The sequence below is a fragment of the Xylocopa sonorina genome, chromosome 6, assembly GCF_050948175.1.
Source record: "Xylocopa sonorina isolate GNS202 chromosome 6, iyXylSono1_principal, whole genome shotgun sequence".
In the NCBI taxonomy this organism is placed as follows: Eukaryota; Metazoa; Arthropoda; class Insecta; order Hymenoptera; family Apidae; genus Xylocopa; species Xylocopa sonorina.
Window position 1 is genome coordinate 6,518,204 of NC_135198.1, and position 27,626 is coordinate 6,545,829.

The 27,626-nt window shown below is 38.6% G+C and overlaps 1 protein-coding gene across 2 annotated transcripts; it reads left to right on the forward strand.

Annotated features, from left to right (window-relative positions):
* Dh44 (corticotropin-releasing diuretic hormone 44) lies at positions 1-25,983 on the forward strand. Of its 2 annotated transcripts, XR_013101910.1 has the most exons (6): positions 1-74; positions 1,642-2,297; positions 20,913-21,092; positions 24,495-24,887; positions 25,129-25,492; positions 25,564-25,983. XR_013101910.1 is itself a non-coding variant. In XM_076896237.1 (5 exons), exons 3-5 carry the CDS (start codon positions 20,943-20,945, stop codon positions 25,156-25,158), a joined length of 573 nt encoding a protein of 190 aa, XP_076752352.1. In that variant the 5' UTR covers positions 1-74; positions 1,642-2,297; positions 20,913-20,942; the 3' UTR covers positions 25,159-25,983. The 2 variants fall into 2 exon arrangements, 1 of the variants encoding a protein (XP_076752352.1); XM_076896237.1 differs by having other exon boundaries at positions 25,129-25,983.
* Positions 25,984-27,626: the final 1,643 nt, after the last annotated feature.

The following is a 27,626-nucleotide window of genomic DNA, read 5'->3' on the forward strand; positions in this document are numbered from 1 at the left end:
GTAGTCGCTACCGGTGGCGAAATAGGTTTAACATGGATACTGTGTGTGTCTACTTGCGGCCTACGTAAGAAAAGGTACGCGAATTTCCGAGGGTATATGTCTGCTTAATGAGTAATGGTTAATGTACAGTTCCATAATTCGCAAATCCTGTTCTGTTCACTCCGTTGCGCGGAATACGTGTAGATTAAAATTTCAGCCATTGCGTTCATTGACTGTAGGATATGCGCGCAAAATCTCCATCCGTTTTATAAAAGGATTGTTACAAACGCAAAGACTTTCAGCTAAATAATTCATTAATCTGTATAACTTAAATTAGGGTATATTTTTAACATTCGTTAACCGTCTAGAGAACACAGTGGTAGCAAAATAAAATTAATACCTCATAATATCGTCCCTTACCTGTATTTTTGCAGAATTCTTAAAATGTAACAATGTTCTTTGGAGGTTTTTGTACAAAAAATTTCCAGAAAATGTACAGGAATTTTCTAGACACTATATATGGAAATGTAAAACTAGACTGTCGAAAATTTCCTCGCTCGAGAGCATGCGAGAATCGAAAAATTCCAAACGTATAATACGTTTATATTTTACATCGTTTGCGCTTAATACGCTCCTTTTGTTATTCCGTTGATGGTATTCGCAAACCTCGAGCACCTCGCAATCGCACACATGGAAAATCCGTTGAAATTCATGGAAATATACGAAAACACGAATAATATTTTACCTTTCTTCTCTGAGGTACGATATTGGGTTCTGGTTTTGAACGCGATATTTCCAATTCTACGGCGTGCAGTTTGACACGGTTTAAAGCGAATCCGAATTCGGGTATAATTAATATACCGTCGGCTATGGTATTTTACAATATTACAGGCTCTAGTTCTCCCCTCGATTAACTTCATTACCGAAAGTTTGATGCCGCGGCAGATGTTACATTTTCATAATAACCGTCACCGGTTAATGTGTACGGCATGCAAATAGTTAAATTACAAATTCATCATGCACGACGGATTTACGTGAAATTGAAATTAGACAGACGCTTGCCATTATAATAAATAGGGCCTACGTTAAATGCCGTTGCAATTGAACGGGTGTTCGAAACCATCGGGGGTGGTAAAACGTCGCGGAATGTTTTCGATCTCCGTAAAATCGATTTTGACAAAATCATGAAAGCACAATACTTGTTTTTAAATGGAATTTTCATTTAAGTCCTTTGTGCAATTTTGCATACGTTGCGAATGATTAAAGGATTCAAGGATAATATAATGATAAATAAACTTATACGATGGAAAAGCTAGAATAACCCATAGGTGATAGAATAAATGAAAATACGAAAGAATAAACACACCTGAAAATTGTCTTGGATGGCCACTTTCCAGAACAAACGAAATCGATGAGAAAAAAACCTTCCATGCAAGAATCGTGGGCACAGCAAAAAACTTTAACACTGTATAATTATTGTACAGAAGCTCTCGTCGGGATAAGAATTTAATTTACCATTTAATTTGACAAATTTAAAATTACAAAGCCAAGCCTCGAAAAACTAGTTAACTATTTAAATGCGAACAGAAATGATAAAAAATCCGCTTTCTTCGACGTCTCGATGAATAAAAAGTGCACTGACCTACTTGTTAACATTTTCAGCCGGCGAGTGAACGATTTCTCGAGGAAGGAACAGATTGTGGCCACCTTAATTGCCGTTGGCCACTTCTTAATCTGGAGGCTCGTCGCTTAATCCTGGGCCGAGGAGATCCAAGGGTCGTAGTACGAACAATATGTCCGAAGGGAGAGATCGGTTGGTAGGTCGTAGGGCCGGCAACTCCTCCGTATGGCAAGCTGTGCCGGAACGGAGCCGGAGTGGAGTCGGCACGGCCGGCTATAAAAGCCCTCTCGCACCGAGCCGTCGACGTCACACGTCGTTAGTACTCTGCACGGTGAGGAACTCCGACGTTACCACCTGTTATCCACGAACCGAAAGAGGGATAGAGAGAGAGAGGGAGAGAGAGAAATACAGTTCGGTTATCTTCGAGCGAGGACTTCGTGCACGCTCCTGAGAAACAACCAGACATCGGCCGGCTGCTGGCAAAGGGCCGGAAGTCGCTACCCAAGGACCGCGTCCTCGCCACGGTTCCCCGTAACTGCGCTCGAGACGTAACTGGCCCCGCTTTCGACCCCGTCCGTTTTTTTTTCTCTACGAGTTATTTTCTCCGGCTGTACCCGAGGGAAGATTTTTATCTGCGTCAAGGACCTGGGCCTGCCGCGGAGCAATTCGAGTCGGTCACCTTCCAGTAATTTCCCCGGTAAGTGTTTACTTCTCTCTGCTTTCTCTCCTTTCCGCTTTTATCGCGTTTCTCGCGCTTGTGCTTCCTTTTTGGCGGGACGAAAATCGAGGGTGCACACAGTGCGTCGCTTTCCTTGGTCTGGTTCGCGATATTTTTTACCTCCCGCCTCTTTCCCCGGTTTCTCGAGGGATTGCGGTGTAATTGGTTTTTGTATATTGCCGTGCGAAATGAAACGGGACGCGTTTCGCGGATTCAGATTAGCGCTGGGAGATTACGAGACACGATCTGTCAAATTGCATCATTTCGTTCTCGGCTTTCATAGATATTAGATATATGTTTCGTTGATAGGAGAATTTGTGGTGTTTGATTTGTTTCATCGGATATCTACGCGCGATAGAATGACAGGCAGAAGTGTGAGATGCGATAAGGCGGATTAGAGAATTAGATGGGTTTGAAAGTCACAGTTGAGAGAAATGCCTGTTAATACTTGGTAACGATAATGACATCGTAATAGGCGGCAATCAACTATGCGCCTGATGCCGCGGTTTAGTGGGAGTCTACATAAATCGATATCTACCGATACGGTGTGAATGCAACAGGGTCGAAAGTGTTTCCCTTTCTCTTATTTTAGAACCGGTGCGCGGATCCCGCATTATTTTCGACCCTGTGTACAAATTTTTAGTCGTTTGCTCAGTGAGTCCGCCCGCGAACGTGACTCACGCGGTACGATTTACGTTTCGTCACAATTTACAACTTACGGATCCGCGGAAGAAGATAAATCACGCGTACAGAAATACACCGATCGAACGTGTTCCGCGATGTTACTTAACCCCTTGTTAAACGCACAACTCCATCAATTTCGCGGAAGTTAATTAAAGATATTTGTTCCTTTTCGATTAAAATTTACTTTCATCTGAACATCGGAGGAAACGAAGAAATTTTGTATTCGATGCTTTGAATATTAGTTTGTTGCCAAACGACAATATTACGAATTGGGGGTAAGAATGTTTCACGCTGTTCTACCTGTTAATTAGCACCGGAGGTTAACGATCAAGCGCGCGGAACGTTCGCGTGATATCGCGTTGCGTGTTTTGAAAAAGGTACTCTCGTTTCAACGTGAGAAAGTAATATAGAAAACTGACTTGGCTAGGCTTGTCGCGTAATTTTTTTTTATAAAGAAATGTATTACGTGTAATTTGAACCAAATGAATTCCGTTGCACCATTTTCCTGTATTTCATACAACTCATTAATGCTCGTGCCTCGCGCTGGTTAAAGCTAGTCTCGTTTGTTAATTTTAATGATCATTTGCGTTGTTTGATTTTCAGTTATTCCCAATATTTTTAAAATAAAAAACAGTTCGAAACAATACGTTGGATGTATAACAATGTAACTGGAAAATTTGATAAAGTTAATTAGGATATGTTAATTCAAAATAAATGGCAATGTATTCCGAGCAGATACGGGTAGTATCAAAATTTAAATATATTACAAAAGAAATTGTTACGTAAATTAAAATATTAAATAGTTAAAAGATTAATGTATATTACAGGAAAGAAAATTTTATCAAATTATTCCAAAATGATCGAAAGCTTGATTACATTTTTCCTGGAACGAAGCTGAACATTTTGAAAATAATATTTTTGCTGTCAATATACTTCGCATAAATTAAAATATTAGTATGTCACGAGCGACAACTTTTGTATACTTTTCGAAATGAAATTTAAATTTAAATTCCCACGCGCAATAAACCGGCAAATTCGATGGGGATAATGGAGCACGCACATACACACGTACGCACGCACATTTGCTCTGTTATGTTATTTTGCCAATACACCAGGCAATCGAGGAAAAGGATATTTCAACAAAGCAAGTTGAAAAATTGTTCGAACCTTGTTTTATCGTAAATAGTCGCGATTTCTTCATTCTTCCTTCGATTGGATTTCAACCGAACGTACGTAGCTACGACTCCTATGGGTATCGGAAATATTGGATTCGTCTATATTGCACCACGAAACTATATGTATCGCCCTCGTAGGTCTTGACTTCTCACGTTGCTTGACACGTACCACGGATTGGTTATTTTACGTTCGACAATTTTCATCCTTTGTCCTATGCGTTCAGACGCCCCGGCAAAGATTCTCATGGCGCAGGGATGAAGTTGAATGGCCAAATAAAAGTATCTGTTTTTTTCTCATAAGCGATACGGCGACGGAGATGTAAATTCGATAATACTGCTTCTTCAGTCGATTTTTCCTTTTTAAAGATGTCGCTTCTATAAATTTGTACTTCGTGTTGTTTTGAAGTTGTACTTGGACAAATTTATTTATTCTGCTGTATAAAATCGTTTTAGGAAAGACTGCTCCTTAGCAGAATTTCCTTCTACTTATTATAAACGATATTTCAACATTTTTAAACTTGGTGCCGCGAGACAAGGCATAAATATCCTTCCGTACGCCACAATTGCCATATCGCGAGTAACAAATGATCAGACAGAGAAATTTCTTATTTATCAAATCCAAGCAACAGACCATCCTTTCCTGGCCCGCAGAACTCCAAGTTGGAAGAAAAACGTTAAGGATTTACAAGAATCTCGTACTATTTATCCCCCAACTACATCCCTTAGCTTAGTCACCTGGGGACACTTGCCGCCGAAAAGACATGGATCTTATAAATATGCATCCTAACGCGCCCTTAAACCAAAACTTACCTTGTCAAAACTTTGCCAAGTGTCTCTTAAAAACGGACCTATATAAAAGAGAATAAAAAAATTTCATCCATCTTATGAATTTAATAAGTCCATTTAATAAGTCGACTCTGCACTAATGAAAAGGAAAGGAAAATTCAATTTCGCAGCTTCCGTAGAATCGGATGCCGCACTCGGGGAACGGCGGAACAATTCGAAAGGATCGTGTTCCAGTGAAAAACTTCACCGAACACCTTTTTTGCACGACTTGGATTGTAATTGGAAATTTAATTCTTATTTTGCCGTTACCTCTGCTACGTCACTTGGAAGTTCGAGGATTCTTTGAAGACGGGAAACTCGAGTGCTCTTCGCGATGGTACCCATATTTCCGGAAACAGAGGGGGCGAATATGGCTCTCGAAACGGGTGTCAAATCGATTTTAGTTTCTTCGCGAATTACCAGCCCCTCTCATCGAATATCCGATACAAAGTTTTCGAGCGATACGAATGCCAAACGAGGAATCTAACTGCCGCGTTCGTTCTAATGGGCGCCCGGTATTTCCGGTCCCGCGCGGCCATCGGCCATCGTTAATCCAATTTCTTTCGGATCTCAATCCTGCTGATCGTCGACAATCGAGGACCCGTCGAAAGTTTCGAACATCAAAAGCGTCGGCCATCGATTTTCTGTTCGGCTGTGCGACCGCGCGAGAACGCTCCTCGAGATCGGGTATAGAATATCGCCGATTGTCTCGCCTCGACAATGGTCGCCGTTGACAGCTAGCCTTAATGAAATTATCGCGGATCCGTCTTGTCGTTAAACCGGGTTAACCGTCTTCGTTAATGTTTCACAGGGATAAGTCAACACGCCGTCGTAAAATTCGATAATTGAATTTTATAAACGGTTAGGGAAGGATTAATTTCGAGCAAGTGCGTTTGCGCAGAATAAATTGCTTGCTCAAATTATTATTCAGATAAACGATCATTCGATTTCTCCATACTACTTGTACTTATCTCGAAGAATCGTGCTTTGATATGTTTAATGTATATTTGTCTTCCCGAGGAAACGCGCCAAGTCACGAATTGAGTTGCGAAGGGTTCAGGTGTCGCTTAATCAAAATTTCAGGAGGTGTACATTCTCTAATTTGTGCAGCATTTTCCCTGTAAAAGTTACGAGTGCCGGTGAAAGCCTTCGCTATGACGAAACGGTACACCATTCTGCACCCCCTTACCCTTAGCCTCGACGAGAGACTGGAAACGCGTTAGTGAAATCTAATTCTTTACGCTCGACTATCAGACACTTGGCTTCTCGTTTAGAAGAAGATTAAAAAAATACTCGACGAGTCAAAGGAAATTGCAAACTCCATTATTGATGGGACGTTAAATCGTTACATCGACGAAGAGAAAAGTAATGACGAATGTGTTTGTATAAAAAAGAAAAGACAAATTTACTGGAATAGAATCGATGCTTTTTTTTTATAAATTTATATCAACAGAAAAACAAATAGCGATACCGAACAGCGACTGTCTGGCATTGCAAATCGAGGCATACTACCGAGGTAGAAGTGGTACGCAGGTTCGAACACCGATTCTTGAAATTCTAGCCAGCAAATAGAGCACGAAACGACTAGTCGACTAGTAATTCGGACGTTGCCAGTATGTGTTGGTAACAGGTGGACAGAGAAGGGAACCGTATTATCACGCTGCCGGTTATTATCCCTCAATAATCGAATAGATTAGCCATATTACGATCGGCTAACTGGTTTTCGCGATAGACCGGTAATTAGTCTTGCGAGAGTCAGTCGCGCCTCGCGCAGTGGAATATTTTCCACGTAACAGTCTGAGGTAATTATTTTGTTAGTTTTACAAACGATAGAACGTAATTTTCTTTACACAATTTCGAAGGTAAACGAATACAGCAATAAAATATTCATTTTTTGTGGTTCAACATTTTTTTAACATTTTGGGAAACTTATAGCCAAAGATGAAAAGTTCGTCTAATTTCTTGCATTTGTGGCATATACTCGATTAATTTTGTTATCATTTACTGGGATGACTATATTTCTGTTAAACGTCTCTTTAAACGAGGTACAGATCAAATGATATCAGCGATTTCTTTCAAATTGAAAACTGTACCTAATGAAAATCCACTTTACCGGGAATGTCACTTCAAAGTTATACCGAGCAGTAGAGGGTTGATTCGATTAGCCTCTGGGTAGCGGTTTTCGAGACGCAAACGGGGAACATTATCGTTCAAATTGGCGAAACTTTTCAACTTGTTAATTTACCCAAAAATATCTATGAAACTAATAATCCCACGCTGCTTATATAAAAGTTATCCCAATAGAAATAATTCTATTTCCATCGCTATAAAATCTTAACTCTGTAGATTCGACTTACTTCGCCAACGTGCAAATTATCGAATGAATTATTCATCAGAGACAACGTCAAATATCTTTCGAGAAATTAAAATTTCCATTTGGATTAATTACGCTGAATTGCGGAGGACGTAATCAATTTTCATAAAAATCTCCTCGCACCTTGATGTTTTACCACATAATTTGGGAAAAGAAAGAAGAGATTGTACGTCTGGAATACCGAAGTACTGTCACCAAAAGAATGGCCCGGGTCCAATTCTTCTTGGCGGCTAAAAGCCATTTAATGGCCACAGGAGAGTCCGAGTCTCGCGCGATTACCATACAGTCTCCATTTCCGATTACGTCTGAACACCTCGAAATCACGAGGAACTTCTTTTGCGCCCTGGCTACCTGGATACGCACTTAACTACCTGCAATTACTTTCGGTATCTCTTGCCTCAGCGTCGAGCGCAACCTTCCATTTCAATGCACCGCGTGGAAAGTGCTCGACGCAATCCCAGTAACATACTCGTAGTTGATTTACTCTGTTGTTGACGTGTCCTTGCGTACACAGGATATAACGTAAGAATGAAAATTGGAAATAGGAACGAGACTTCGGTCGTCATTGAAACCATCTGGGAAAAATCTCGTATCGAATGAAATTTTATTTGGTTCGAATACCTTTTGCGATTTCTTTCGATGGTATTAAAGGAATGTTTACTTTAATCGTGGCATTATCCGTTACGTGGTTGAATGTTGAAATTTAAATAAACTTTTCGTTCAGTTGGGAATAATTTACTTGAATTAAAAAAAAAAGGTAACTACACAGGAGTCACAGTTTTATTTAGAAAAATATATATTTGCTTGAACTACGTGTACGAACATTTTCCAACCGACTTACGATGTGACATTCGTGAAAATATTTGACATATCTTTTTCTCTTAGCCGGTGTTTTTTATCAGAGAGATGAAAGCGTTTAGCGTTGGGGATTCAAAACATTTTGGACCAATATCTCGCGAACTATTAGCAACGGGACAGCGATTTCAATATACAGAGAACTTCCGTGTTTACCACCTATGAATTATCAATTTTTAGGAGAGACCTTGTTTGTCTAAACAACTGAAAGCTAATAAAAACAGCGCTAGAATTATTTTGGAAACTGAATTTAACTTTTAACGATGAATGTTAAGTGATATGACAAAATAGATCGAAAAACAAGAGGTACAGTATTTATAACAATCACTAATTTTTTCATTTAAACGCCAAGCGTGTTCTCCAACACAGTACCAAATAGAATACACGGTATTTATTAGAATTCAAATTTTCCCGCGTGTCTGCCACGGTTAAACAGGTGTCCAGGTACCTTCGATCAAAAGTCTATCGTTCGCCAAGACGCATCGTCACTTTCTGGTAACTCTTATCAGCCCATACAATTCTGGCAGCTGTGGTACCAGTTCAGGCAGCGTTACCAATTGATAAACAGACGAGTACAGCGCATTATGCATTAACGTCACGCCTCGTATCGCCATGTCGGCACCTACCCCACGCACAGGAACATTGAAGTCCCGCGTGTATCTTGCAGATGCGTTTATGAATTTCCCATGCGTCCCCCGTTCAGCCTTTCACCGTTGCATCCACGGTGGAGATATTTCAAAATGTCAGAGAGCACATCCTACAGTGGGCCATTCTGGCCCACGTCCGTTGATACGCACGGCGCATCGCGGCCGTTGGAAAATTTGTCGTTTCTCGTAATCCAGGTAATCCAATTCAGCCGTTTGAAGAGAGTTTAGGGGTATAGGTTTATTGGTTGTAACGGGGTAAATACGGAAAAATTGCCACGAGATCTGGCACTCCACGACGTTGTACGCGGTATTAACCCGTTACAAAGGGCTCGCATTGACGAGGGGACATGCTTCACGGTAAAGTTTCGTCATTTAAGTTTGCTGGATGATGCACCCGTGAACTTTGGAACAGCGAAACCGTGAACGCGTGACAAATTCGATGGTACTTATGTAGGAGGCTTAAGATTAATCTTGATAACAGGCGCAGTCAATTTCCCTTTGGACGAAGGCGTTTTTGGACGAATCGCTGAATACGCTTTGCATTGATACTTTCCAAAACTTTCATTCAACATTCCAGTGTGCTGTGTTAAATTGTGAATTTAGAATTTCTCGTTGTAGGTTGATTACATTAGTATTTTTGGTGCAAGCAAAGAAAACGCATGTTTCATGCGAAGTTTACTTAAGAAATTGCCTACAGACGCCTTGATAAATCCATAAGGCGTAACTTCGCGATACTATCCGGCGTTAAAAGTTTCGTCCCTGAGACAATATTTTCTTTCTAATATTCGCATATCGAATGTAAGCAACTGATGGTACATAATGTTCCCTGGGGATCTGTGCACATACAACGGGAGATATATTATTCGATTACCATGTTGTAGTCAGGTTTTGTTTCGGAGTTATTTCATGTGCGATGGGTGGAAAATAGTAATATTGGACGGAAATAGGAGATAATATTAGTACACCCCTATCATACGGTAATGCGCTTCTGTTCTCGGTGCATGAAATGCAAGTAATATGTTTATACAACTCTGCATAAACAAAAATCGTTTAGAACGTGCCACGTCTCCAGCAGTATTATTTCACGATACAGTGGAAACAGTCTCAAGAAATTAAATACAAATATAGTCTCGAGGAAACCAACGTTACTTAAATAAACGTTCTCCTTTATCTCAGAAAGCTCCAATGCACTCTTTAATCCGTGTAAATACTTTTTTGTCTCATAAAATTTCCACGCTCTCTTTTTAATTCGCGTACACCTTTTGTTCGTGGTGCACTTCTTTTTAAAGCATTCAAATTTTCCACGAGTACACTGAAGGCTCGGTACGTTGACGTTACTAACGGCGAGACCTGCATACTGTTTGCTGCATAGCGGTTGCTGTACTACGCTATTCGCAGGAGCAAAAATTAGTTACGTATTCGTGGTATTTCGAAACCGATACCGGCTATGCGAATGCACCTCGTGCATGTGAATCGAGAGCATGCATATGATAGAGCAACAATTTTCGCGGCGGCCACGCTGGAATTTCTTTGATACGCGTGTTAGCTGCTCAACCATGCGGAAAAGAGGGTAAAGGTGATGAGTACGTTCCTGTCGTCAATCATTGGCTACCGAAGACGGAATACCACGTTTTACGGAATCAAACAAGGCTAATGGAAACCGTACCGATACGTACAATTCCGAGGCAATTTTTATTCATAGATAAGTCTCAAAGGGAAAGAGAAATGAATGGATTAAGCAAATTGAATTATCAATGGCGCAAGAAAAATGTTTGGACGTGCCTCTGCCCTTTTTAACTTATCGAATTGCCCCGACTGACGTTTCGAATAATTTCAGTAAAGGAGAACTGCAGTCTCTTTTTTAATAAACGTGTTTGCATCTACGCGGGCAATTTTTATTCCCCGCTTTCGGTAATGGCAATCGTTTCTCCGATGATTAAATATTTCCTCCTCTGATACATTTTATTCAACGATCAATACATTAATGACGTTTTGTAATTACTCGTTCATAGATTATAAACAATTTAATGTTATCCGATAATTAAATGATGTATTTAATTCCTTCCCTTTGGGAATTTAACATTTCGACGCACGCATAGACGTTCAAGTGTTCCAAGAACAAAAGTCGTTAGTCTCGCTTGGAATTTTGTTCTGCGAATGCTCTTGGGTTTAAAATATTCCTTTGTGATGGAATTCCGAAAATTTTCGAGGTAACTCTAGGACTGCAACAAGGAATACCTGAACATTTCGCGTTGTTGCACTTTTTACGGTGCAAGTAGCTTGTTTGGCGAAATAAATCGAAAATTACAAGAAGATATTCAAATTGATTTAAAATTGATCGTCGTATTTTAATTTTGTTTTCATCTTCCCGTTTCCCCTCGCGTAATTCTTTACACAAGTTGGATTGATCGTTATGATAAAATATGTATATCCAATTAGAAATTCAAGCGAAAGTTACGGAGTCTGTCGCCGTTTATCCCTGACATCTTAGCTAATTTTTGCGAGGTATGTAATCTTCGAAATAAGCTCGAGAATTTGCACCGGTTGGGGGTGAAAAAGTTTCAGAAATGAAGGGTGAAAAAAGGATTAGAGTTAAATGAATCTTCGTAGTCCGCGCGCAATTTATATTAAGTATAAAGCGTTCGAGTATAATTAAGCTTTACGAAAGATGCTCACGAGAAGCCATTTCAGGACAAATGTAATTGTTTCGAGCTTCTTCGCCCCAGCGTTACACGCAGTTACACGAAATCCCTTAACTTTCTATTTGGGTTAACGCTATGCTGATTTTCGTTTACCACGCGAAAAATTTCTCATTGCTGCTGATAAAATTCGGTGAAACGTAACAGACCGCGAATACCCATTTTCTATTTTACGAAACAGTATCATCGAAACGATTCATTTAAATCTGATGGCTCTCAGTGACATAAAATTCATTTCTCGATTCCGATTATCTATTCTGAAAGCTGTTGCGTTCATAAATATATTAGGTGAAGGATATTTGAAATTTTCATTGACGTTAAACGGCAAATTTGCATGAAGAGAAAATTTGCATACTCTAAAAAATCAATTCTCTACAAACGAACCGTTTTTGCTGCTATATATATATATATGCATCGAAGGTAAAGCGGAAATCACGGCGTGAATGGAAAATTGATGGATTTATAAAATCAAATGGCAGCAGTGGATAAATTCGAAATCTCGCGCGACGTCGTATCACGAAATTGTGTAAAAAAGCTGAAACGATCCGGATTGCGCTTCGAGTCGCACGCCTGTTAGAAACGAGCATTTGAATCGCCCGCGATGTCACGCGTGAACGTGACTAAACTCAGTTTACCCGATGACGTGATAAATCAAGCTTTCTAAATAATATTTTATAAATTCAGCATCGCAATGTCGCGTTTCGCCGCGCGTTCTCGACTTAGCGTAAGCTGGCCCAATTGTGTGGACACTTGGCGTTCATTTGAATTTTATAGAAAAATAAACGGGGGAAAAAAAAGGAGAAATAGTAGAGACAACGCAGAAACGTATGGCATAGCTAAAACGAGTGAACTGGTTGGGAAAAAAGCCGGAAGATGCGGAAAGTGTTTAATGCGGCGTAGCGTCGCGAACAGTATAACCTACCCATTTCGCGCGATAAATTAAATTCAGTCACGTGCAAGGGCTGGTGACTGCAAGCCTATAAACCACCACTCTGAAATGGAATCGCAAGATTGCGTGCCAGGGTTTAAGTTACGAATGGTCCTTTTCGGGTGCGATGTTTGCGTACCTCCGTCGACGAGGCCGTCGCGTTAATGGCAACGTGTTTAAAAACGAACTTATGCTCATTGGGATATAAGAATTTGCGCAAGTTGGCCACTGTTTTGCCCGCTTTGATTTTCATCTTGCACGCGGAAGCATCCGATTTAACGTAAACAAGTTCTCCAACTTTTTTCATTAAAACTATCCCGTTACTTGGAACCGATAAACATAAAACAACTTTGAAACAGTTGGAGAAGTAGAAACAAATTACCGTTGCAGATGTTTTTACAGGATCTTTCAAAACTGCTAGTGGAAATTTAAATACGGGTTAATTAACATTTCTTTCGTGTATACTTAAAATTTGTTTATTTAGAGGCGTTCCATCGATAGCTTCGAAACGCCTTTGATACTGCGAATCTTGTTTCTGCCTGCATTACAGTGCGAGTAACTCCATAAACGCCACTCCTCAGTTTTATTTACCAAAGCACAAAGCTGGCTCAACAAGTGTCCGAATTGAATGGACGTTATCTGACATCACATCCGACGAAACGGATCCTGGGAATAGTTCACGAGTAGGTGTAAAACATTGGGTACCAAACGGTACAATATCGCGTCGTTTTTACCAACGCGAACGAGAATTAAGTGGATGCCCACGATCTATTTGCATTTTATACGCGTCAGCAATTGAACGAAGTCCACCAGTTTTTTTTTTTTATTACCGTACGATACACTAGGTTGAGCAATCTCCCTCTAATTTTTCTCCCCGATTCTAGCGGTAAATGTAATACGAATATTGCACCACCCACGTTACACTCGTTTTTCAGTTAGTCGAACGCGCTCGTTCAATCCTTTAACTCGATTTTCTCCCAAACGCGATTTGAAACGTAAAGAACGCTGTTCTACATTTTCATCTTATTTTCTCGTACGCATAGATCGAGACCAGTCTGTATAATTAACGTCGCGTAAAAGTCGAGTGGTAAATTAAAAAGTCAAACAGCGGGTCATTGAGAAATTCCATCGTGAAAAATAAGCGTTTTAATTTTTTTTTTTTTACCAAGACCGATCGTCCTTTTGGGAAATGCGTTCTTTATGGAAACTAATAAGAGCTACTGGGGATACGTATTTACCCCTATGCGACTGGCAGCAATTAAATGTTACCGCGTTGACGCAACGGAAAAGTGAAACTGGCGAAATGAATTTTCATTTAGCCACTCGGACTTGCTTTGCAAGGAGAAATTAAATATTTGCCGAAACTTCGTAGCTTCTGTATTTAGCGAAATCCACAAGCGAGCATCCTCTCAACGACGCGTTTATCAAATCCTCCGCGTTAGCTAAGAGGATCAGAGTCACGTATACGCGATTTATTCTAAACTTCTGTTAAACGTACGAAATTTATTGGCATAAACCTGAAATATTCATTTCGAGATGGAATACTAAAATTGAATCACACGGAAACAACAGATTTTTATTATAACATGCCTTCCTTACGTTATGTCATGTAATTTAGTGTTAAATATTTATTTCTAACTGGATACGATCGTTCCATATATAAAGTAATGTTTGTCTGATCGGTATTTTCGTAATGAGGAAAATTCCCAAATAAAACATGTCACACGTACAGGCGTTGCAAGAATTTTCCTGGCGCGAGGGGTAATTAATCAAATCGAGTACGCTGATGTAATCAGACAGGATTCAATGGCGCACAATGGATAGCCGTTCTGTTTACCTGACCTCGCTTTCAATAATCGCGTGTAATCTGATTTGGAGATAAAAAATCTCTGAAATAATACAACGAAACGCAGATACTTGAAGAAGCTAAGATTTTGCAAAGTTGCAGAGGTAGAAAAGAACACTGAATATAAAAAGCGAGCGAACATGAAAGAAATTTATGGAACTAACGGACGTATGCTTCTAATTTATGAGAAACGAATGGAAATATTAACCTTGCGTTAATATTTGGTCGAAATTATAATAATATTTAATCATTGATCACGTAACCGCCGTGTGTATATATATTGCCTTGTTAACTGCATTAAATTTATCGGATATTTACAAAATTATAATCTTAACCGCTTGCACACACAGACAAGAGTGTGCGTACCAGATATCGAAGGGTAAATTGGAATTCTAAAAGCTTACATTAATGAGGCACTGTAGAATGTCAATTATTCGAACACCAGTTACTCAAACATTCGGTTGTTCGATGAAATAATGACGCCTGGTAACGAGAAATATAAATGTGGGTACAGAAAATCAGACGATACCTTCGCAGTTGCTACTTTTAAGGGTTGAAATATATTTCGTATAAATAATTAATGAAATTATTTTGTATAACTTTCTATCGATTGTACTCGTATTCGTAGCCAAATATCTGCTTCTCATTCCCTTAATTTTAATGACTCTTTACGCGTTTCTTTAACTTGAAATCTTTAATGACGAGAAATGAGGATAGGTTGGAATTACTTCGTCAAATTGGCTTCTTTCCCTTCTAAGAATTTTTCAAAGGTGCTCTTCGCGTGTATTCCCTCCATACCGATACAATATATCAGCTCTGGTGGAAGATTCGCATAAGAATGACTGTAAACGAGTTATTCCACGTCGTCGAGTCTGTTTGCGGATCTTATTGAATATTACCTGAAAATCGAGAACACTGGTGAATAAAGAAGAGAAGATTAAATACCTCGACCTTTACTGCGAGTTTATTAAACCATCGGCTCTTCGTTGAACTAAACAATGTTTGATGAAATTTCTCTGTTAGCAATATGATCGTGCACTGAAGCAAACTCATCGGTGTTAAACATGTTTCGCTTCGACAGTACCGAAGAAATATGTTCTTGGATTAATATGTGTCCGTCAGAATTCATTGAAACGAAGAAGAGTACTTTCTTGTATCTCAAGTTTAGCGTAACCCATTTAATTAGAAAAAATGGAGGTTTAAACGTGAATGAATGCGGATAACTCGGTGAAAATTGATGCACAAGAAATAGTATCCCTCGTAACGTTCTAGTCTTCGAAGTGAAACACGCGCGGAGGACTAGTTCCTCGATACGAAGGTGTATAAATACAATACAATCGAACAACGACGCCGTTTGAAGTTTATTCAGTATCCCGAGTAAGATTGCAGGCCACGCAAAGAGACACCGGGAGGCAACTTTCTTGTTAAATTAGGAAACTTCTATTCGCTCGAATAGTTGTAAAATGTTCGCGAGACGCGCGCTATCGTTCGTTTACTACAGTGCACAGGAAGACGGGTTCGAGACGCCCCTACGTCTGACGATAAATGGACCCATACTACTTCCTGCTACGCGCTTCAACGCCGCGCCATTGTCGCGTCTTCGGATCAAAGAATTCGTTTCAATTTATCTATGCGATCGTTTTACCAACTGCATCACGAACGTTAAGGCAGACTCTCGCTTCATTTTACATTCCTCGACAGGGACGGAATATTGAAATACTCCCACGCTTTAGACGTGCCACGTTTTTATGAGTTCGTCAAAAATTTTGTTTCACATGCCTTGGCCTCGATGACTGCATATGTTTGGAGTACCAACGGAAGTTACGAACAGATTTAGTAGATAGGTATTATCGTCACTATTTAAACCTATATCGTGATTAATTTACTTCGAAACGCGTGAACCACATACTCTGATGCGACTCGATGGGGATGAAATTACTATAGCACCCGTTTTTGCATTCGCGTTGCGGTCAAACGATGGCTCAATCAATTCCATGGAATTATTCATATTAATAATTACCATTTTTATATCTTTTCCCGTGAACGGTCAGTGAGAGAATGTTGTGGCACAGGTGCCAATTAATCCGAGCCGATGGTTCAATCATAGCCGTGTGTCTTCATCGGAAAAGTCACTCGATGCGACGTCGAGTGGTTCCAGAATGAGATTTGCTTGACGAGAAAAATTGCTGCTCGAAGGAGGATTAAAAAATCGCGTGGTCGTAAAGAGCCACGTGCCGGCGACACTTTCATTTAATCTTTCAAATTGCGCATGCAAATTTTCATTGATCATTATGCATACGTACGGACGTACACGTGGTCGGGATGCTCATACGAATAACACGATCGAAATTTCTTCCGTGATGCCTCGAAGTAACTGAATTGAATTAATTTACTTGACTTGGAGTACCCTTGCGCATCTCCATACCGCTTTTCCTTCGAACCACTTTACCAACATAGATCTACTGTATCACTTGATTCATAATGTCCTTTCAAGCTTCCATCCTTGACTTTCTTTTATTCGATAAATGCTTGAATCCTAATTATATTAATTTAAAGTAGGTTAAATTCAAGTAACCCAACGAATCCGATTAAACTTTAGAAGACGTCCATTTTCGCGGAATTAACGTGAAAGAATTTTTCCATCAAGAGAGTTTTATCGAGTTCCGCGTCGATTTATCGAAGTTAATAATAAAATCCAACGAGGTTCGTTTGTAGTAATGAATTTTCATCAGGTTCGATAGGTCGCGAACAAATTTGAAGCTAGAAACGTTGAAAGGATTTAAATTGGAGCGAAGAATTAACGGTGTCGAAGGTCTAGGGTGATGTTATAACACTGCTCTGGTAATGAAAAGTTATTGTTTAGGGCTTTGGGCGGTATCAATAAATCAATATGGGGAATTAATCCCTCTACCCTTCGATTATCGATAAATTTCCGGAGACCCTAAACTAAACTCGTCAAAGCTCGCGATAATCACTTTATCAGTTGTGGCTTTCTATATTGACAATTTCTGACGTATAATGTCTATATATATATATCCATAAATAAATCCTATATATAGAGGTGCGATAAATTGTTAGTCGTAATACAATGTTTTTACGTTTTTATCGATTTCTCAAAAAAATACGATAAAATCTTCTACTTTCTAATTGGAATTCGGTTATTCGAATGTTACGCGATATCGCAAATCAGTATTAATTGCAAAGTAAAAATCCGCAATATTAATTGCGGAAGCAATTAAATTTAATGAAAATTGTTTTCTTCATCGAAAGAAATCTCTCTCTCTCTCTTTCTCTCTTTCTCTATAAATTGATACGTACTACTGGTTTGATTTATTACTGCTTATCAATTACGAATGCATTTTTCAAATTTCCCTCGCGTCGTTATCGTCGACATTTCCGCAAACACAGTTGACATTTGCAGAATTGACACTGGCTAATGATCGTAAGTGAAGGTGCGTAGGGTTTTTATTTGCAAGCCGCGGCCTTTTATTTGGACGGTCGTAAAATCTCCAATGATATTAGCGTTATCTAACCAAAATTTGCGTTTATTGAACGATCAGGGATTTATCCGATGGTATCGTTTCGTATTATCCTGTAGAGATAAACAACCCTGTGTAATAGGCTGGTTAAAGTCACAAAAATTACTGTGATACGTATAACATATTTAATATGAAATAAATAAAATAATTTGCGCATTGCGTCTTCGAAAGAAATCTGAACGATGAATATAAACTGCGATTCGATTAACGTCAATTTAATTGAAAACCCGTTGTTTCCTTCGGGGCATTTTAAATGAATTATTTCGCTGATATCTCCAGACGAAAGCTGGCCCTGGTCTTTTTAACGGTGAACGTTATTTAAACGAGATTTCTGGTTCAAATTGGATGAAACGAGGAAATCTCGCTTTAATAACCTCGACGGACTTCGGATTCCGAAGTTTCGCAATTTTCTACGCGGATACGTGAGAAAATTAATTTACCTCTCCGAAATTAATGACCCGGCTGATTTTAAAACGACGCGTAAAGTGAATTCTCGATGGCAAGATGCGATGATTATCATTATTTACCGATATCGCGCGTCTATCAATTTTCTGTCACTCGTATATCTTATTTCGTTTCGATATTATAATTAATGGACCAGTTAGAACCTCGAGCCTCAATTTTGACCGTCCTCCGCGCATTAAAATCGCCTCTGTCCATTGTCGTCCCTTGGACAAGGAACACGTGCATCGACATTATCAATGGAACTACGATCCATTAACAGCACAATGAAAACGATAGTGTCATAGTCAGTAGACAATGACAAAACCCGATTCAATAGCAAGTACAACTTATCAAGGGCTTTGTTCGAGTATTATCATTTTCAGGCAACCTCGAAACCATCAATTTTACAGATTGAACACGAAGACCTAATATACATAAAACCTAAAATAACTATTTCGCAGTGCAATAAGATCGAAAAAAAATGTGCAACTTCACGTTTGAATATTTAATAAATTCTTGCCAATTGCATCGAAGCGTAGGACTTGCAGTACAATATGTTGCTTCGTTCTAGTCGAGCCATTTCCTCCTACTAGACCGTGAAAAAGGTTAAAATATTCCTGCAACGGCAGCCTTTAATTCGAACTTTCGTTCTTCCGTCACCAATCTCGACAAAATGGCAATTCTTCCAGCTGCTCGAATTTTTTTCCCATTTCGAGCAGATAATAGCCGCACGGTCGCGTCGCTGGCGACTATCAATTAACAATTTCCACGTGCGTTCGCCAATTACAAAGTGCACGCAGGGAGCCAGAATAAAAAGAGAAAAGAAGGAAAAGCGGGAAAGTACAATGATAGAAAGAAGGAAGCAGAGTTCGAGCGACGAGAGTCCACGCAGACGGCCGACCGATGTAATTGGAAAGCCGGGACGGGCAAACCCTAAATTACCAGGCGCAAATTAAGCCCCCGGTGTTAATGAACTCGCCGATGACGACGTCGCTAACGACATTCCAACGATCGACACCGTCTATATCGGCGCATCGACCCAGATTCATTCAGTGTCGAACTTGACCTTCTCATTTGTTGCTCGTGCCTCGTTCTTACTGCAAACGGTAACTCGAACGCAGCTTAGACTCGCATGGAAACAGACGCAGATACACAATTACAATATACAAACGAACGTATAGTCTCGAGGGTGCATTTCAACGTTTTCTACACTAATTTTCCCATCTGATAAAAAGGAATTTTCAAAATTATTTGTCTGCAATTTGCTTGCGTACCTTGCCGCGCGTACGTAAATAATTATACTGTATTTCTCTGCTAATATTTATCGTTTATAGGAATTTTATCGATTTTTTTGAACTTAGACAAGTAAATTTCTCTTAATTGATAATACGATGGCATTTGCCGCTTATTAAAAATTAGAAATCGGCTTGTTCGAGGTGCACAGATGGTAGGATCATGGGAATAGAAACCCGGGACACTGCCATCATCGTATCTTATGACGGGAAGAAAGGTAATGGCACTTCCATCAGAGAAGGGTGCCAAAAGGGCGAAGACCCTTCGACCGGATGTTAACAGAACAAACAGGCGTGGTTGGAAAGAGGCAATCGAGGAAAGAGAGAGATTGCCAGACTTAACCATTTCGATTATAGCAGAAATTCAGACAGATCTCATCTCCCTTAATTTTGCAATATGAAATTTTAATTCAATTTATACTTTCTGTTTATTTAGTTATTCGTTTGTTAGACTGAATGCACTACACTGCCCCTAATCGAATGAGATTAAAAAAAAAAAAGAAATTTCTTATCGAAGAATGGAACGGATCAACCCATACGTGGTGGATTTAATCCAGCAAACAGTTGGCTATTTTTCAAGTGACACGATACGATCGCTATGTGATATCAGTCAATCGAACTATCAGAGAAAATCGTTGGCCAGAGCGAAAGGGAAAGTTGCTCGGAAAAATAGAACTGGGACATTCGTTTGCATTTGACGTCATATGTAACACTGCACAAAACGCTCTGGGAAACGATTCAAATAAGAATCCTAAAACCTTTTAATACCGCTCGCTTTACTCCATATTGCAATTTATTTGATCGTTCCGTGCTGCATGGCGGAATTATTTTTGCAATACGTGGCATTATCTATCGTTTAATTGCTTTAATATTCGATTTAGTAACGAATGTAACTAAAGGAAAGCATTTCTCATCGCTGCAGAGAAATACTGATTACTTGAATCAGTTCCGATAAAGGTTCAAAGTTGTCTCATTCCATATCCTTAATTATTGAAAATTAGAATTGCGAAGATTGGTAATAAAATAAAAATCTTCTGTAATAATAATTTCGTGATTCAACTTTGAGAGTCACTGGTTTAGAAAACGCGCGACCACATAACTTCATATGTTTCATACTTATGCTAATGTCACCGTGTCTTTATCATAGATCGAATAACACTTTTAATATTCTGTGGCTGGTCTGACCACGTTTCACGTATCACGTTTAATAAGACGCTGCAAGCCGTTTCATATGAAACATTTACGGCGATTATGAAAAACTCACGCGTAATTTCATTTTGTTTCAGATACATTCGTTCCACGCGCCGCCCAACAAAATGACATTTATGAGCATCCTGGTGTCCCTATTGTTGGTCGCCGTGGTTAAATCTCACCCCATATCCTTCAGCACCTACGATGAAAGAGAATTGTCCCGGGATCACCTGCCGCTTTTGCTTCTTGTCGATCACCGAATTCCGGACTTGGAGGTACGATCATTCTCTCGACGTATTCATTTTCTTATTCTATTTTAGTTCCGTGAGACAATCTTCAAGAAAAAGGAGAAAGAAAAATTATTTTAAAATTTCCTCGCAGAAGAATTAAAAACTCGTGCTTCTATTCTTAAATTTAGAAAAAATGAGCTACGCATTTCAAGGTAGTTTATTTTACAAGAAACCTATAATTGCTCACTTTTATTTGATTTACTTCGAAGAAACAACGGAAAGTTATAAATCCATATGGATGCTGATGAAATAAAAAGGATCCCAGCTGGAAAGGTCAACGAATACAAGCAACCCCTTTAATGTTGAGTATAGTTGACATACTTTTTCTAAAAAGTGGGTTTAAATATCGAAATGTCAGAGCCACCGTATCGATTCCATTTTTCATTTAAGAGATGGCGTACGATGTACAGGATAACAAAAGATTTCTTTCCTCGATTCATTTTATTGTTCCATTGTCGCCTGCGTCTGTTTTCATTAATATCGAAAGAATAATTATATTTGTGAGTTAACTCGGTAAATTAAGAACCAAAAAGAAATTACGACACGTTATTACAACAAAAAGTTAAGTATTTCTCAAGTACCATCTTAGAAGTGGAGTTTTCTCCAAAAATGTGTCGTGTCTGACCACATACACGACTGTATCACTGCATTACTGATTCTCATTCCCTCACATGGCAAAGTATAATAATGCCACATAAACTAAAACAATATAGTTCAGGACAACGTAGGCGGCATTCGACAGTTCCCTTTGTCAAAACCCACAGGATATTTATATATATAGGTACACACTTTGCATCCAGAATCAGCGACTCCTCCGGATGATGATTCGCGTGGCGTGTTACGAATAATGGCGAGCGAATGCACACGTAAACGTTCGAAATCCATACGTTCGCATTTACCATCGAGTATTGGTTGGACATGAAACGACCGCGATATATTCCTTTGCGGATACGATTGAATTCAGAACGTGAATTGTGAATGGATCGCTGTATCTCTCACCTGAGTCGCGGAGAAAATCAAACGGTTAACGTCAGACCTGCTTTCCGCTTTATTGGCCGCGGATAAACAGATTATTGGAAAGCTATCGGTTTTCGCCTCGCAAAAACGGACGATAGCATCATTATCTCGTAACGCGAGGAATTATTGCCAGATAAAACGAAGGGAAGATGAATCATCCGCGTATTCGATAATCTTCGAACAATATTCCTGAAATTTTTCTTTTCCTTTTTTGATTTATCAAATTAACTGTCTTTTTATATCTCATATATTACAGAAAAAATGGAAATTTGTGATAGATATTTTAAAAACTACCGTCCACCTGAAAGCACAAACGTAGCTCCGACCTCAGCCGCCGTGATTTCTTGCGTATCGATCGAAGCACGACGGGCTAATTACTCATGTGGATAGAGATAATGCACGGGAGAATTAATAGCGACAGCCGAACGATTCGACCAGCGCATATAAATGTCGCTGTTACCGCCACTCGCAGCCACCTTTCTTCTTATTCTCCTCGTTTTCCGTGGCGTTTAATTAAAACGATCCCATTGTCAGTGGCAGCGAGCAGTTAGCCAGCGAGACAGGGACCGGAACTCTTAATTAGCGTTCACACCAGCCACGATATATAGCATTCTAACGCGAAAACTTTCCCTTTGCCAGAGCGCTTGTAACGGCTTCGTAAATAGCCAACGAAAAATCCAGCGTGCAAATTTTGAAGCATGGCTGAACGCGAAGAATTTCGAGTTGCCACGCTGCCTCGCTTCCGGAAACGCGCTCCAAGACTTTTTCTTCATATTCTTGAGCGCGCGCGTTCCGCAAAAGTGGCAATAAAACCAGGAAAATACCGCACGGGGGTAGTCGTTATACAGCTCGCACATATGAGCAGCGCTTAAGTCCTTCCTCCTCTTCTCGTTCGCGTCCCACAAATATGTTTACGGAACACTCGATGCGTTTTAACCGTAATTCACGAATGCATAATCTTTGACCGCCATATCGAGCGCCAGAACTTTATGAATTTCCCTTTTTTTACACGCAAAATGTGCGTATACTGTGATGTATCACGATGCACTTACTCGGTTTCCCATGTGCAAGTACCTCAAGGCTGATATAGTAAAATATTCTTGTACTTTCGTTTCTTTTTTACGCTCGTAAATATGGTCTCGGAACATCCTCGATGCACTTCAATTGTGATTCATGAATTCATGATCTTCAGATCCACCGTATTGGTAGCAGACGTTACACCTATTCGACTTTGTAAAATTTTTGCTTTTTACGCGCAAGCTATACGTGCATACGTATAGCGATACGATCTACTAAATGTTTCCTGTATAGCTATGCATTCCGTTTATGGAGTATCAAACTCGAGGAAAAATGCTTACGTCCTTTCGTTGAGAAGTTTAAGTATCCACGAAGGAATCTATGGTACCCAAACGCCCATTATAGAAACGACTAACTTTATTTTTTGAATTCCATAAAATTGTGGTATCAAAGCCTTTGATTAACGCCTTAACTATAGTAAGTCTATTCATTTTCTATAGTTCTTCTTCTGTTGAAATATCTGCATTCCTTTAGCCGATGCGTCTGTCGCGATGCGTCAAAGAAGAAAACGATAGAACTTTTCACGAAACCTGAGATTTTCATTTAATACGACTTTTGTGGCTGTTATTTTATAGATGAGACTCGATATAGCTTCGATTTCTGGGCTGAAGAAATTTTTCATTATTGACGCGTATCCTTTCTGGTACGCACGAGGGTGACCCATGTTTTTTCCCCTTTTCCAAAGGAATTGTCCTTTTTTCCTACGCCAAAATAAAAGTTAAGTGCACCATAAAAGCGGGCACAGAGATCGTATAAAAATACTTCCAGTTTTTACATCAGATAAAGCCGATTTATTGCCCCAATAAACGCGTTCGGAATTATCTTGCAAAGTCTGAATTAAATATATAAATATATAAGCATACGTTCTCCCCTAGGAAGCTATTATTTAAACTGGCGACATTAAATTTAAAATGTGCTTGCAAAAGTTATTTCATTATCGAATAAAGTACGTCGAAATGTGCGATACGGGTAAAAAGTTTGGAAGCATAAGGTCTTTTGGTATGCACAACACGATACACACGAAATTCTAATTTTTATTATCAATTCCTGTTGATTCATCGTGAATGCATTCTTAAACTGAATTTTCACAAATTAGCATAGTAGAAGCAAGTATAATTATCAAGAAAAGTTATTTTCAGTGAAAGTGAGGAATCCACAGTGTACGAACACCTTCGACCAATTACTGCTTCCGTTCGTAACACGTACCTATAAATTTTTATTTCTAACGTATCAAAGTCTTGTGTAAATCTCCAATCTGAAGATTTCTTCTAATCGTAGCCGTTTAATTTTCAGAACGAAATGTTCGATTCGGGTAACGACCCCGGATCAACGGTGGTGCGTACCAAACGGATTGGATCATTGTCGATCGTAAACTCCCTGGATGTGCTACGTCAAAGAGTTCTGCTCGAACTGGCACGACGTAAAGCGTTGCAGGACCAACGACAAATTGACGCGAACCGACGTATTCTAGAGACCATCGGGAAGAGATCGTTATCCCTTTACAATGGTGACATGTCGAAAGCCGTCGACTCGAGGGTAAGAAACGGTGTCGAGTACGCGATCGAGCAAGAGGAGAAAAGTCACGACCGGGACGTAACACCAGGAAGAGTTCCTGATAGGGAACAGGATTGGCTTCAGACAGACGATTCCGCTTTTCGAGAAAGACAGGGTGGTCAGACGCGAAGGGTAATTCTTCTGGACCCATCTAATATCGATACTAATTATTCTGAATTCCTTTATCACAAGTTATCGTGATCGTTTCTATTTAAGTTATATTTGTTTCACATTTTCTATAAATCACTTATTACTTATAATTGATATTTGTGTATTTATTATTTCAAGGTCTGTATACTATGATTGATTTGACTGTGCATGTCACACGGTGACGGTACCGAATGGATTAAGGATTTATTGCTCTAATTTTTAGGTGCAAGCGAACGACCTGCGTTTACTGTAATCAACAGGAAGAACAGAAGACGAGTCACAATCAACTTTCGCTATATTACGGTTTTTTATCTAACAAGCTAATGGATTGCATATATATAGTTTGTCTATTATTCGTCATATTCCTCAGGTTTTATCATATGATATATACGTATACATATGTGTATATGCATATATGGATATGTATGTAATATATATATACATTTAAATGGCGTGCGAAATTCATAATTTAATACCGTGTTTCATTCATGAATTATAGTGCAAGTTGTTCATGTGTCAAACTTATAACGTATAAATATTAGCATGCGCGCATGAAGTTACCAGTAGAGCTGAAAAATTAAGAAACAGTATGTATCTCAGTATTCTTTATGTTAAGTTGTTAATCGTTTTAATTCTAACTAATTATTTAATACCGTAGCATCCAGAAAGGGAGGAAAATAGAAATTATAATACGAGAAACGTGAAATAGACTTTGTTATCAATGCATTAGCATATAAGAAGAATTAATATTCTGTGCAAAATCGTAGCGTTTTACCTTCTTTTCTTTTCTATTTCTTCCTTTTCAATAGTGCAAAAATACGAAACAAAACAGTATTATACGTTGTGATCCGCTGAAGTCTGCGTTTTGAACCGGTAATCTCTACAAAAAGGGCATTTCGTGCCATGCATCCAATTTTGGATACATGATTTAACGTGAATGTTCCCTCGCGTCGGTGTTACGTTTTTAAAAGCACGGTGATATAGAAACGTTACAAAGTATATTTTATCGTAATTATTTAAAAGAAGAATATACGAATATCTCAGCTTTCAATTGAAATTAACTGTGAAGATATATAAAAACGGAAAAAAGAAAGAGTATGAAAGAAAATGTATTTATCTATTGTACAGTAATATTTTTCTTGAACAACCCACGTATTAATGCAATATTTTGCTAATCGTTTCGAACCGAATTTACAACTCTTAGACGTTATTTACAAATGTGCTGTTCGAGTGACTGTAAATTAATTGTAATGTAATTATTTAAACGTATAGATCAAACGCTTTGCTCTCGACAAGTTTCACTCGTAAGAGGAATATAAATATAGTTAAGAATAAATGTTCCAAAGAAATACCTTGAATTTTTTTCGTGTTAGTCATGTTGTTTTAGCTTTAATTTATGCTGCTGCCTATTCGTAATCGAGCGATATTACAATTAGTTTTTTTTAACAGCCTTAAATGAAACGTAATTGACTATACTTCACTGTTACCAGAAAACTGTTGCAACTTCAATGTAATCGGTGAATAGTTCCTTTCATATGCATCATAAATTAACCCTTTACGTGCTCAATTCTTTTTGGCAACTCACCAATTCTGCAATTTCATTCATACATACCACATAAAACGTATGTTTCCTTCAATATCAACATTACCAATAACAATGATTCTTTACATTTATATTCACTTCGCGTCTTGTATTAATTACATGTTACTTGGAGATCCAAACTTATAAACTCTATGGAATGAAATAAAAATCGCAGCATTCAAAGGGTTAATATATATACGTGTACTGCGACGACTTGCGTTTTACGCTTACGTAAAACATCGAAGCGTGATTTATTTCTTAAGTAGCGGTTCTAGTTTTAATCCTATATATGTTTTATGCTATACTGAAAATGCAATGCAAATAAATGTCTTTGAAAAATGATAGAGAACTGCGAAAGAATTCATCATTATTGAAAAACGTATGCTCTCTTCGTTTCAATTAAATTATTTTACTTACTTTAAAGAATGAACTTTCTGTTTGTCGCGCAGCTCGTTTCCTCGTCGATTCCTTCGCCTATTTTAATATAATGGTGAAACATATGTTAACGCTTCTGATGTTTACGTTATAATCTTATCTATTAAATACAATATTGCATACTATTAGTATTATTATTTATATTATATTATTATACAACTTGTTAGAAATTGTATAAGAAAATCTGAGAACCTTGTATGTAACATAGATAGGTTTTATTTATTTGAAAGACAGGTAATGTTATCATTTATTTATTTTCGCTTCAACTTTTCTCTTCTTATGAATTAATTGCACAATGCGTAATCAAAGTGGAATAAAATCCATTAAAAATAAATTTCTTGTGCATCGTCTATAGTTATACAATTTTCAGTCGTCAACATACAATAAAATGTGATAAAAAGCACATACATCTCCATTCAAAAATATTAAGACACTTGCTTAATTGCGCAAAATGCCAGAAACTTTTATGTTATCTTCGTGAAATGAAAGAAGAAATCCATCAGAATAAAATATTGCACAATACCATACATCGCATAAATATATACGTTTAATTGCTTAAAATTATTTTAATTATTTACACACAGTCCAATATTGCGAGAAATGTTGTTTAACAACATTAATTTACTTCACATAAAAATTCCAAGTGTTCTAATATTTTTGACCGGATGTATAAATTGCGCATGATATTCTTTAAAAAAGTTCAC

What these genes read in the sequence shown, in the direction of transcription:
- Dh44 (XM_076896237.1), top strand. Translation starts at nt 20,943, where the DNA reads ATGACATTTATGAGCATCCTGGTGTCCCTATTGTTGGTCGCCGTGGTT. An exon ending in ACCGAATTCCGGACTTGGAG is followed by an intron (nt 21,093 to 24,494) that starts GTACGATCATTC and finishes TTTAATTTTCAG; the next exon opens with AACGAAATGTTCGATTCGGG. An exon ending in AGGGTGGTCAGACGCGAAGG is followed by an intron (nt 24,888 to 25,128) that starts GTAATTCTTCTG and finishes TCTAATTTTTAG; the next exon opens with GTGCAAGCGAACGACCTGCG.